The 12,831-nt window shown below is 33.8% G+C and overlaps 2 protein-coding genes across 2 annotated transcripts; both read left to right on the top strand.

Moving 5' to 3' along the window:
• Window positions 1–1,484: 1,484 nt before the first annotated feature.
• LOC112030197 (uncharacterized) lies at window positions 1,485–4,339 on the top strand. Its single transcript, XM_024062888.2, has 3 exons — window positions 1,485–1,803; window positions 3,596–3,817; window positions 3,951–4,339. Exons 1-3 carry the CDS (start codon window positions 1,609–1,611, stop codon window positions 4,167–4,169), a joined length of 636 nt encoding a protein of 211 aa, XP_023918656.1. The 5' UTR covers window positions 1,485–1,608; the 3' UTR covers window positions 4,170–4,339.
• Window positions 4,340–7,878: 3,539 nt separating this feature from the next.
• Window positions 7,879–11,563, top strand: LOC112030194 (rho GDP-dissociation inhibitor 1). The gene is given in 8 exon segments (XM_024062885.2): window positions 7,879–8,553; window positions 8,555–8,621; window positions 8,623–8,751; window positions 8,866–8,906; window positions 8,908–8,930; window positions 9,602–9,820; window positions 9,943–10,067; window positions 10,885–11,563. Coding segments are annotated over 8 exon segments (747 nt in total). The 5' UTR covers window positions 7,879–8,488; the 3' UTR covers window positions 10,963–11,563.
• Window positions 11,564–12,831: the final 1,268 nt, after the last annotated feature.

The raw sequence follows: 12,831 nt of genomic DNA, 5'->3' as shown, positions 1-12,831 counted from the left end.
TCAATTAAATCGAGATATGCTATGTTCATAATTGTGGGGCCCGAGGATTTGTCAACCTTAGCCCACTTTATGTCAGGCCCAAAAGCCCATGCCGAAGAGGTAGAAACGTCCGAGGACGAAAGTAGGAAGCCTAGATTTTCAAGAAACTTAGCCAAGGACGATCCTATCCTCGGCTAGTCGAGATCATATAAGGGAAGAGCAGCATGCTACCAAAGGCAACCTCTCGAAGCGTCCCAAGAAAGAGACAAGTACAATGGGTCAGCCATGAAAGTATGGAGGAGGAGCAATTCTAGGAGGAACTGTCACCTCCACATTAAATGCCCACAACTAACATTCTAGCCGCATGAATGAGGAAATGACCCATGGACAGTGCTGTGTAGGTCGCCGCAACTCACAGAAAGTTGAGGAAGGTGGCTGATGGGACAAGCACTCAAGTAGTAGCCTGCATAATCAACAGATGGAGGGCCAAGATTAACTAAGAGTGAGTATATAATGTAAAGAAGTCCTCCCTAAAGAGGGGACACGGAGAAGCAGAAGAGAATATAGTAATTGGTATCAACTTAGAGACTGGTGTAACCTGATATTGAGAAAAGCAATAAGAACTACAAACCCTTCAGTTGAGGGACAAGGACAGACTTTTCACACTTCAAATCTGTTTCCTAGTATTTTAACCCACTCATAACCATGTTTAGTTGTTGTAATCCTTACTAAGGCCTAGTTCTTATACCCATTCTCTACAAATTCATTGTATTGGGCTAGTTGGGCTTGAGTTCATTCATCCAAAGAGTAGAACTGCTTGAACCCAGTCCCTACAATAACATTTTCACAACAATTTTACAATAAATTCTATATGATTAGGTTGTTATTGGCAATAATTGATAAGTAAAAAAATAATTTGAGTAGTGGGTTTAAATCTATATATCTATAATAATAATAATAATAATAATAATATGTGAAACTGAGAGAAACTCAAAATTGGAATTCTAAATTAGAGTTTCAATTTTGCACCACGTATCCTAAATTAATTATTCTTAAAGAGTTTGATTTTTTAATTTTAGAATCAAATGTGGGATTATATCATAAATATTCGTTCAAATGAGTTATTAAGTACAAAAATCAAAGAGTCTAGAATAAATGAATCATAAAAAAAAAAATGCTTCACAATAATTTTAAAAAAAAGCATGGACAATTTACATTTTATACATAATAATATCCTTACAAAATTTTTTAAAGTGTTAACAAAATATGAAAATGACTATCAATATTATTTAGATTAATAAATATGAATTATATTATACTTCTTATTGTATATTTTTAAGTAAATTTATGCATATGTATAGGGTTATAAACTAATTATAATTAGTAACAATTTATCATATATCATATGATTTGTTATAAACATATCCGTTGATGCAGCCAATCTCTTTAAAATTTCCATCCAAGTATTCAACACCCATTGGCCAAAAGAGAAGAGAAGCACCATCCAAGTTACTCCAATTGATACCTTCAATTAAGAGCTTGATAATTTCTAACAATTAAAAAGAAAAAGAAAAAGAAAGAGAGAATAAAACAAAGAGAGAATTTCTTCAACAATTGGGGGTACCAACCATGGCGCAGGTTCTGAACCTAAGCGCACCAAATCCAACCATTCGGAAATCGCTCTCTACTCGCCCCGAGTCATCTCGTTCCCAATACACCTCTTCGACTCTTCATGACAATGTAAACCAGACTTGGAGCTCTCTGCAGCAGAAACTCACCTGTAATGGACGATTTTCTTGCCTTTTCTCTGACAACCGGAAAGAGGTACTGAAATTTTTTGCTACTGAGATATTTTCTGGAACTTATTTATTGTTTTAGGGGAAGTTTGATAATGCAAAAGCTTGAAACTTGTTGATTTTAATTTTTTTTTTTTTTTAAAGTTCAGTGGGGTTACTTTATACTGTTTAGTAAAGTTGTCGATAACACTTGGAAATGAGAAACTTAGGTGAACCCTGATGAGATTTTACTTTATTTTTTCCCAGCAAAGAAGTCAAGATTAAACTTTGGATGAGATTTTTAGACTTTATCTATGTAAACCCAATTGGATATTTTTCTTTAAAAGTTTGTATTTATTAAGCAAAGAAATCAAATTCAAACTTTGGATGAGTTTTTTGGATTTTTTCTGTAATATCTTTACTGGCTCTTGTGTTGAACATGAAATGCTCTATGACGTATGTTATTTATTCATTCCAGCAATAATTCTGCTCAAATTTAGAAGGGTTTGATTAGCAATGAGTGTCAAGCAAACAATGGATAATGTTCTTAACATGATCTATACATAGTGGTATAAAAAAAAATAAGAATATCTATACAAACTGATATTGGAAGGAAACAAGTCAATTTGCTCACTTGGACTCTCCTTTGATCTCATTCTTTTAGTCCAGGGAATCATGAGTTTAACATACAAAACTGCTGTCTGTGAAGTGGTCACTAACCCTCACCAACTATAGAGCAATCTCCATTTGTAATCTTTTGATATCTCAAGATTTATCTTGGACCCTTGAACTATAATTTTTGTAATTTCCATGGTAATCGCCTGACTAGCCCCATTTATCCCTCCAACAATTTTAATGTGGCAGTCATTAGTGCATAGTACATGAAGAAAAGTTATGAACCAGTCTATTTTGAAGATGGCAGCAAGATTGGCCAATAAAGGATATTACTCAGTTTCTTTTCAAGTATAACGGGGATGTATGAGAAAGGTTCACTAGAGAATGCGATGCACATGATTGGTATGATCTGCCCTTGCTGTGTCTAGAGTGTTATGATTTGGATTGCCTCAGCCTCTATAAGAAGGCTGGTTGTGCTGAGTATAAAGTAAAGGACAAAACTTAGGTACAATACTTTAGGTGCTATTCCATAGGTTCCCCACTTAAGATTGAGCCATGTGGCTACTTAACTGAGCCATGTGGCTACTTAACTAAAAAATACACTTCAATCCCATGAGAAAAAATTTACATGACAAAATCTTAAGAAGAGAACCTAAATAACAATACCTAAGTACTATACATAAGTCTTGCCCTAAAGCAGATTACCCAATGTTTAATCAAGTTAGTTCTATACCCTGAAATTTAATTTAAACTTGGGTTATTCATGACAACATGTGATGTTGACACTCAGGCAGTGAGGGTTGTGTAACAGTGTTTGACATAATATATGGTTTAGATGGGATTGAATGGATAACATGTAGCCCACTCAAACTAGTTGGAAAAAGATTTCTTTGGATTTCCAAAGAACTGCTAAATGATCAGGAAGTGGTATTAGCCAAAAATTAAGGGATCTTGATTGAGAGCCTTTTATATTGTCATTTTGTAGATTTCATTGGAGCTTGTCCCTAATGAATTTTGTATGCATTAAACTCACAGGTGGCTCCTGTTTCTCCAATCTGATTTGTTTTTGATATACTGACCTTGCCTGTCCCATCTGGTGGTTGAATGACAAAAAAATCTTGAGAAATTAAGACTAGACATTTGTACATTGTAAAGTATAATTTTTTATATTGCTGGTTTATTATATCCTTTGTCAATGTAGCTTTACTGTGTCTATATGGTTGCAGGAACGAGCTAGGAAAGCTTTAGAAGGTGCGCTTGGTGGAAAGAAAAGTGAATTTGAGAAATGGAACAAGGAAATTAAGCAGAGAGAGGAGGTAGGTGGAGGCGGTGATGCTGGTGGAGGTGGTTGGTTTGGATGGGGTGGAAGATTTGGTTGGTCCAGTGGTGACCATTTCTGGCCAGAAGCACAACAAGCGATTCTCACTGTATTAGGTATTATGATCATGGTAAGCAGTTTCCTTCTACCACTAAAATTTCTTTTAAAATGCTGTCAGTGTCAAAAATAACACTATGACTATGAGTATGTAGTATGTACTCTCTCTCTCTCTCTCTCATGTTTTATGTTGTTGGCATTTGCAGTATCTCATAGTTGCAAAAGGTGAATTGATGCTTGCTGTCATCTTCAACCCATTGCTGTATGCTTTACGAGGAACAAGAGATGGACTAGCTTTCATAACATCAAGAATCTTGGGAAAAACATCTCCAGATGGTCATGCTGGTTTTGATATCTCGAAGAAGGATACCTATGGCCGTACCTCTGCAAAGGAGAGTGTTTTGAGAAAATGGGGAAGCAACTGATAATTTTGTTTCAGGTTTGACATCAGTTTGACTTCCATGCATTGTTAGTGTGGCAGTTGTTATGTACACCATGCCTTCTGTTTGTCGAACACAATTTCTTACCCCTTTTATATATATTTTTGTAAGCCCCTTATTCAAAGTTGGTTAATGAGGATCCCGCATTGTGTCTTTGTGATCGGCTTCATTCAATTCTGATATGAAGCTCCTCCTTGATTTTTTGTTTCTCATAATATTTGAATTATATTAGACTTCAACTCCTGCGACTTTCCCAATAAAAAGAAAGATATCAACTCTGTGAGATCAAGATTAAGGAGGATGCTTCGACATTGTGTTGAAACCAAATCAATTCGTAGTTCTTTCCATGACATTTGGATGCGCAAATTGGTTGTGCAATATGGGCATTCCATGATAACCTCTTAAAATCAACAGCTGCTGCAATAAAGCCTTGGTCCCAATTTTTTTTTTGGAACGGTTATGGATCTTAACAATATTAGTCAAGGTCGGCCACATAAGAACCTTAGAAAAAACAAATAATATTATTTGTTTAAATCTTAGATTGCAATTAAACAATTGTTAATCAATTCAATCTCTTTGGAAAATATGATAGAGTCACTATTTATGATCCAGATGCCCACTCAAATTAAGTTATAAAGTAAGCTCAAGTCAATTGAGTAGATATCAACACTCAATAGTCCAGTTATTTCAAATTGTTTTTATTCTCTTTTATCCTCTTTCATGTAATATCTATGCAACAACTTTTCTGGCCGCATTTATGTGGAAAAGACCTCTGAACAGTGCAGTCTCAACTACCACCATTCACAAAGAGCCAAAGAAGATGTTTGATGGGACATGCACTCAAGTGAAGGCTTAGATGGTTAACAAGCATACGATCAAGATGGCCTGAAAGGAACTATATAATGTAAAAGACCTCCCATAAGAGGGGGACAGAAAAAAGAAAAGAGAAAAGAGAGAAAATGAATTACTGTAACACTAAGAACTATATTAACCTTCAGAACTATTGGATTAATTCATAATCCATCTCCTCAGACAATCATTTTATTGATGTTTAACCGTTGTCCAATCCACCAAAATCCCAGCTCTTTCACCCACTCTCTACAAATTCATTGTACTAGATTCATTGGACTCATATCCCATACCTTTTGGGCTTAGGCTACAAATCGTGACCCTACAATTTGTATAGTGCATGACAAACATGTGTTTTATTTTATTTTTTTATTTTTTGAAACTGAACATGTGTTTAATTGGAATTAGAGCTGAAAATAAATTTATGGAGAAAAAAAGATGTCTCTATAACTTTATATCCTTTCGCAAATTGTCACTAGCAACGACACAGCAGTGTCAGTTTACTATAGCAGCTCTTACCCGATCACACGTAGCCAATTATTTATTGGCTTATTGGAATTTGGATTCATCTGCTGTTTCTTGATATGATATGAACACTTAACAACACCTAGGTTTTGATGGTAAATGCTATATAGTATATACTCCCAAAAAGCATAGCATTTACACTATTTTGGTATTTATTTATCTAATGATAAAATTATTTTAAGGGTTTATCATTTATGCATATCTATGTTTGCATTATTTTGATATTTATTTAAATCATGGACAATTTATTTTCTAAACCAAAGAATTTCGTCCAATCTGTGTAGGAAGAATTTCCTCTAATCCTTTTTCTTGATAGTTCAAATTATTGCCAACCCTATATTTTATTTAGATAATTTAATGAGTTATCTAAATAAGTCACAGATATGATTAAGTCGTCACGTAATGAGTTGATAGAAATTTTTGTTTAAAGAAAAACTCTATCTTCAAAACCATTGATAATGTGACCATGAATCCAATTTTAATCCGTGGTAATCTAAAGGGAACAAAACTAGGAAATATGGAGTTGGAATTTTCCTATTTTTGGTCATAACCAAGTTATTGAGGAAGAAAAAAAGGGGAATCTCTCTCTCTCTCTCTCTCTCTCTCTCTCTCTCTCTCTCTCTCTCTCTTGTTTTACCTAATTCACATATAGCTTGATGATTGATCTCTTTTTAGAAAGGAAAACAGTAAGTCAGTTACAATGATATTCATTACAGCGATAATCAAGGAGCACCATTGCATGCTTTAGTATGCGGAAATGTGCTGTTTAAAAATTTTATCTTCTTTTGAGTCATTATCCAATGTGTGAATTTCATGTGATTGCTTTCAAAGCAATCCTTACCAGATATAATGATTTTTTATTTTATTTTTTATGGGGACAATTCAAATACAATGAATAATTAATATGAAAAATAGTAAACTAAAAATTCTCATGACTCTTTTAGAATCTTCCAGTGCTTCCCCACCTAAGAAAATTGGAGAAAATAATGTTCAATGGTCAGTAATCACATAACTTAGCTGTGGCACCATTATTAGTTCCTGAATAGAATTTGTAAACCAATATTGGAGAGAATTATTCAGTACCAAACTTGATCATTATGTGGTTCCCACTCTCAGGATGTATACACAAGATTATGAATGGACATGGTCCATCATTTCAGTCAATAACTAATTCATCACTAAAATGTCAATGCTATGTCCTCCTTTATTCAACAACTACTCCTAATTGATGTAAAACTATTGAGTGTATCAATTATGCTCCTCTCATAAGAGTGGGTCTTACCTATTAATGTCATATACAAGAACCATCCATATATGATATAAGGGCATAATATACTGAGTGCATATAATTAATTTTCACCAATGGATAGGGACTCGATCATAATGGAATCCTCTCATTCAATGACACAAACACACCATCAAATTAAGATTTTTTTAAAGAACCAAGAAAAGTAGGGGTGTGCATACATCACGTTGAAGAATTTTTTCAACCTAACCCAACCTTATCAAGTTGAGAAATTTCCAACCAAATCTAACCCCTCACATGTATGCCAATTAACTCAACCCAACTCACATGAGTCGGATGTAGTTTATAGGTTGTGCTTATATTGTTTATGCCTTGTAAGAAATTATGCTTTCATCAAAATTTGAAGCACTTTTTTTTTTCAATAAATTATTACATTGACATAATATACTCAAAATTATTTTTCAAGATCCTAAATTCCTTAAAACTAATTCTCAAAATACCAAAATAAATGAAACTGAACAAATAAGATAAAACTAATAACATAAACTTATATATACAATAGGTTGGGTTAAGTCCAAATGAGTTGAAAAAACCATTGACGTAAACCTGATTTAATTCGTGGCTCAAAGTGAAATTCCAATCCAACCTATGAAAAGCAACTCAATATATCAAGTTGGGTTGAATTGAGTTAATTTTGTTGGGCCTATTGATTGGATGCACACTTTAAGAAAAAGAATAATTGAAATATGACATTCTAATTTTTTTTTTTCATAATTATTTAATGTTAATAAATATTGGTATATATAATACTATTATATTCCCACCTAAGGAGATTTCAAACTTCATATCACCAACCATAAATCATAATTAGAACTAACTTTCTCTTACAAGAAAAGAAAAACAGGAATTAGTTTACAACTAACAAGTTACAACAAGCTGCAGGCTTTTTCAAAATAACAAGTTGCCTTTTTTTTTTCTTTTTTTTTTTTAAATTATTAATAATATAATGAAATTACAATCATAAGTTGATGATATATATATATATATATGTGTGTGTGTGTGTGTGTGACACACACATTCCCAATGAGTTATGAGAAAGGGTCAAAGGGGCATCTTTAGATTAGTCCACTACCCCCAAATCCCAAATCCTAGGCTAGGCTGTCTCATCTCATATATGTCTGTGTCGGAGTTAACTAATTGAAAAGCTCTCCTCGAAGCTTGGTCTTCGTGGATGTTTGTGCAGGAGTGACCCTCACGATCTTGCCACCTCTCTCTCTCTCTCTCTCCGTATTTTGCATTGGGAGGTTCAGAATTTCGGATCACCACATGACCATTTCCTTGTTTGTTTGAACTTTCCCACACAATCCATCTCTCTCTCTCTCTCCCTTCTTCCCTTGGTGCCTTTTCTTGCTACAAGGGTTACCCTTTGTGGGGGTTTTCCTGATTTTGTTTTCTATTTACCTTTGCGGGATTCTTTGACCCAAACTCATCCTTTCAAACCCTTCATATTATTATTTTTTTCTGTTGGGTTCCCTCATTCTTTGTTGTTTGCACCTGAGAGATTCTACCTAGTGGGATTTTTGGCTTCTCTTTGTGTTTTTCTTTTAGCTTTGTAAGCACCTTTTTTTTTAGGGTGAGTCTATTATCTGTACCATTTGGTGCCGTTTTGTTTAATGGGCTGTTGATGTCTTTGGCCTCTGGAGTGGTTTCAAGTTCGAAAAGCATGGGTCATGAGAAAAACAATGAGGGAGGAACTCTGTGAACCTTCAAAAACAAAGACAACAGCAAAAGATGTAGAAAATGCTATGAACAGAACATGAAAGTCAAAAAGGAGGGATGTCACGGCAAATGAGTGAAAGTTCTATTTATGGAACTGAGGATGAAGAAGATGAGAAGATAGAGTTGGGTCCTCAATACACAATCAAGGAACAATTCGAGAAGGATAAGGTTTGTTTCTGCATATATTTATGTCCTTCACTGATAAAGACATAAGTTTTTAGGCCTTTTTTATTATGACTTGTGTGTAAGTTCTCCTGTTTTATGGTTTTATATGAGTATCAGGATGATGAGAGTTTAATGAGATGGAAGGAACACTTCTTGGGGTGTGGACTTCAATTCTGTTGGAGGTAATCATTTTGTCTTTTCCTAATTGTTTATCTTTGAACTCTGTTTGGATGCGGAGAAAAGGGAGGTAAAAAAAAAAAAAAAAACACAAATTTGGAATCTTTCATTGTTTTGAATTCCAAATTCTCCCTCTCTTTTTCTTTTTCATGGAATCAGAAGTCATAGCTTATGTTATGCTCTAAGATAGCTAAGATCAGCCACAAAGAAGAGTGGAAAATAAATTTTCTAATATTAAATTTATGGCCATCGAATTAAACAAAAGGTACTCACTTTCAAAACAATTTTGCTAGCCTTTTACTTTAAATCTCTGCGGTTTGATGGTCTAACTTCAAGTTTTAAAAATGATGGGCATGAACTGTTTCCTTTCTTTTTTGCCAAGAGCCTTGTAGCTCATTTGCATTGCTTTTTTCTTTTATGAAAGAGAATTAGAGTTCAAATCCGTCTTACTCTTGTTGTAACTATCAAATTATTAAAAGTAAATAAAAACAGAAACTGTTTCCTCTCTTCCTCAATGTTCATGAATTAGAGTATGCTAATGGATGCATAATTGTTTTGGTTTCCATTAGGCAATTTATTTGTTTACTAAAGGGAAAAATTCTAATTTATTTGTGTTTCTAACATTTGGTTTTCAATAGGCAATTTTATAATTCTTTTCTCTATATACTTAATGTAGAAACTCGAGATCCAGAAGTTAAGATCTTGAGCCTTGCAATTAAATCCCCTGGTAGAGCTGATATCTTTCTTCCAATTCCTGAGAATGGAAAGCCCAAGGGCTTGTGGTTTACTTTGAAAGAAGGAAGCCGTTACAGCTTGAACTTCACTTTCCAGGTCTGCAACAACATTGTTTCAGGTCTCAAATACACCAATACAGTGTGGAAAACTGGTGTGAAGGGTAATTTCTCTCTTTTTCTAAGACTCTCTCTTGCACACAAACACATGGGCTTTTGTGATAGAAAATTAAGTCTTTATAACCCTTATATTCAATATTTTCTGTCATTTGAATCCTTGTTCCAGTGGACAGCATAAAAGAGATGATTGGAACCTTCAGTCCTCAGGCTGAGCCTTACTCACATGAGATGCCTGAAGAAACAACGCCATCTGGCATTTTTGCTAGAGGAACATATTCAGCTAGAAGTAAGGTTGGTTCAATCAATCTTCTATGTTACTTTGACTTTGGTTTCACTATTCCACAAAATTTGAGAGAAATTCTTCATGAAAAAAAGGATATAAACTTCATAGTTTTGGCGTGTATGAAACCACTATGCATTTGTTTACACCAATTAGTGTGTAAGAAAATAATGAACGCCTAGATTGCACTTGCCTGATTTGATTATCACGTGCCCCCCTGACAAAATTCATTTTATGAAGTTATATTCCTTTTTTCTAATATTTATAAATAACGAACTTTATTATTGAACAACAACATCAGCATCTCAAACTACAATGCTCAAATAAATCTAACAAAGAATAATATGAGAAAAATTGTAATGCTCTAGTCCAACCTAGCAGAGAATGAAAGAAAAATTATTTAAGCTCAATAATAAACTGTTCACTTCTCTCAATACTTCTAGCATTTTTCTCTCATCATATACACTGCATTAGGCAATGTGGCACTATCTTCCAAATTGCGACATTACGATGCCTGCCAAAACTGCCTTGTCAAGAAGCTATATTCTTTTCTGGGCAGTAGTAGTTTTGTTACTCATTTTAGACCATCAAGCTAGGCTGAGTATATGCCTTTCTTATACATGCATCAATTAGCTTAGGAAGGAAAAATCCAATCAATTTGTTGCCGGGCCTCCTGTGCATCATCAATCATACATGTGAAATTCAAATTTGTGGGTCACCACTGCTCAGAAAGTGAACATTGTTGATTATTTTTCTTGTCCTAAAAGACTGTCATTTTGAATTTGTCTCACTGATCTCCTTGCATATTATTATTTTTCCCTGTTTCAGTTTATTGATGACGACAACAAGTGCTACTTGGAGATCAATTACACATTTGATATCCGGAAAGATTGGAAGCCAGTTTGAACTGAGAGTTTCCCTTCAGTGTTATTATTTTGTTACCTGTTCATTGTTTTTCAATGCTGAAATCAGCTACAATGTTAACACGTCTCATTTCCAGTGTGGTATTTGATTTTCAATCCTGTCTTAGACCAGCACCTAAACAATGAGGGGAGGATTTTTAGGGAAAAAGAAAAAGAAATTGATATTAATTTGGTAGGTACTTGTTGACAAAGTTGAGCTTTTGAGGACAACCTCTCTCGTCTCTGTCTCTTTCTCACCCTCTTTTAATTGTTGTGCATGCACGACAGCATGTTACTTGTTGGAGATTCATAATTTGGGTTGTGGTAACCTTTATTTCTTTCCTTTGTGGTCGTTTTTTTTTTTTTTTTTTTTTTTTTTTTTTTTTTTTTTTTTTTTTTTTTTTTTTTTTTTTTTTTTTTTTTTTTTTTTTTTTTTTTTTTTTTCTTGAGAAGATTCCTTTGTGGTTGTTAACCATTCCTGTAGGAGGCTTTAAGAAGTAGATACATTAAAGGGCTTATTCCATGGTTTGTATCCTTTGTTCTTTATTCTCTGTGAATTGCAACTACTAAAGTTTTCCAAAGCATATTACTTTAACTTTCTTCTATGTCCTGTTCTTTTCACTTTGAGTGACCACATTGTTCTGTTCTTTGCATGTTTTCTTTTTCTCTCCTATTTTCCTTATGCTATTTTCCCCCCTGCATTATTTCGCATTTTAAAATGGATGTGTGACATAATCTTTTTAGTCTTGTGGGTATCTAAGGTATAACTAATGTTTGAAAGCAGACAGTTTAACAAAGGATAAGACAGGCACTAATTTATTGTATGAGAGAAATATTTTGATACAACAGAGCGCTGGCTTTAACTACTGATGTGTGAGTGGAATTGTGATGTAATTGAATTGGCCAAACTTTTTGCGTTCAAATTTCAAAAGATATAGCGAGTCTAATTGAGAGTGCATCACAGCTGGTAATATTTAATGGAAAGAGTAAATAGAGATAGAAATGCTCCAAAATGTTGGTAATTTGAAATTTAAGATATTGTACAATAACAACAAAACTTGATCCAAAATGTTGACAATTTGAAATTTAAGGCATTGTACAATAACAACAAAACTTGATCCAATCTGTTTTTTGGATTCTATCCTGTGAGTTCTTGACTTGAGCTTAATGTGAATGTTCATCCATGGCCCTTTCCCTTCAAAATTTTCCTCCCCAGTTCATGTTAACACCATTGTACAGTAGATGCTTTGTCCACTTTTAATGTTCAATGCCATGTCAACATGTGAGGGAGAACGATATTTTGTTCAACCAATTCTAGTAAAAAAAAAAAGAAAATTCCAAATCAACCCAAGAGCTACTTGACACCAGCAAACTGTTGTTACACAATTGTTGATTAAATCACAAATGAGTTTGGAACTACCATCACTCGTGTGAAGCTTCTGAGCCTCCATCACTCGTTGTTTGGATTCCTTATCCTATGTGATGTACACTAAAAAGGGGGAAACATTGTAAAATATTTGACAAAATCCAGTGCTTTTTTTTTCCTCAAAAACTCTATTTTACATGTAATATCACGAAGGATATCTTTACTATTGGGCTATCGTTGGAACTACAGTTGAAACTCAAATTGAAACTAAAAAAAACAATTATTAGCCACCGAAAATTCAATGCTAGATTTTCTTTACTACGCCAGACAACAATCCCTTGATTTTAAATGGTATTAACATCACATACATACTAATTATCAATTATTTAAAACAAATCTTATGATTGATTTTTTTTAAACGAAGAGAATGTAAATCCCATCGTTTTAAAATTCTATAAAATTAGTAATTTCTTCATCCAACACATGCTTAAGAGAATTTGATCAATT

The sequence above is a fragment of the Quercus suber genome, unplaced genomic scaffold, assembly GCF_002906115.3.
Source record: "Quercus suber isolate HL8 unplaced genomic scaffold, Cork oak 2.0 scaffold_88, whole genome shotgun sequence".
In the NCBI taxonomy this organism is placed as follows: Eukaryota; Viridiplantae; Streptophyta; class Magnoliopsida; order Fagales; family Fagaceae; genus Quercus; species Quercus suber.
This window is presented reverse-complemented; position numbering and strand designations above follow the sequence as displayed.

What these genes read in the sequence shown, in the direction of transcription:
- LOC112030197 (XM_024062888.2), top strand. Translation starts at nt 1,609, where the DNA reads ATGGCGCAGGTTCTGAACCTAAGCGCACCAAATCCAACCATTCGGAAA. An exon ending in TCTCTGACAACCGGAAAGAG is followed by an intron (nt 1,804 to 3,595) that starts GTACTGAAATTT and finishes ATATGGTTGCAG; the next exon opens with GAACGAGCTAGGAAAGCTTT. An exon ending in TATTAGGTATTATGATCATG is followed by an intron (nt 3,818 to 3,950) that starts GTAAGCAGTTTC and finishes TGGCATTTGCAG; the next exon opens with TATCTCATAGTTGCAAAAGG.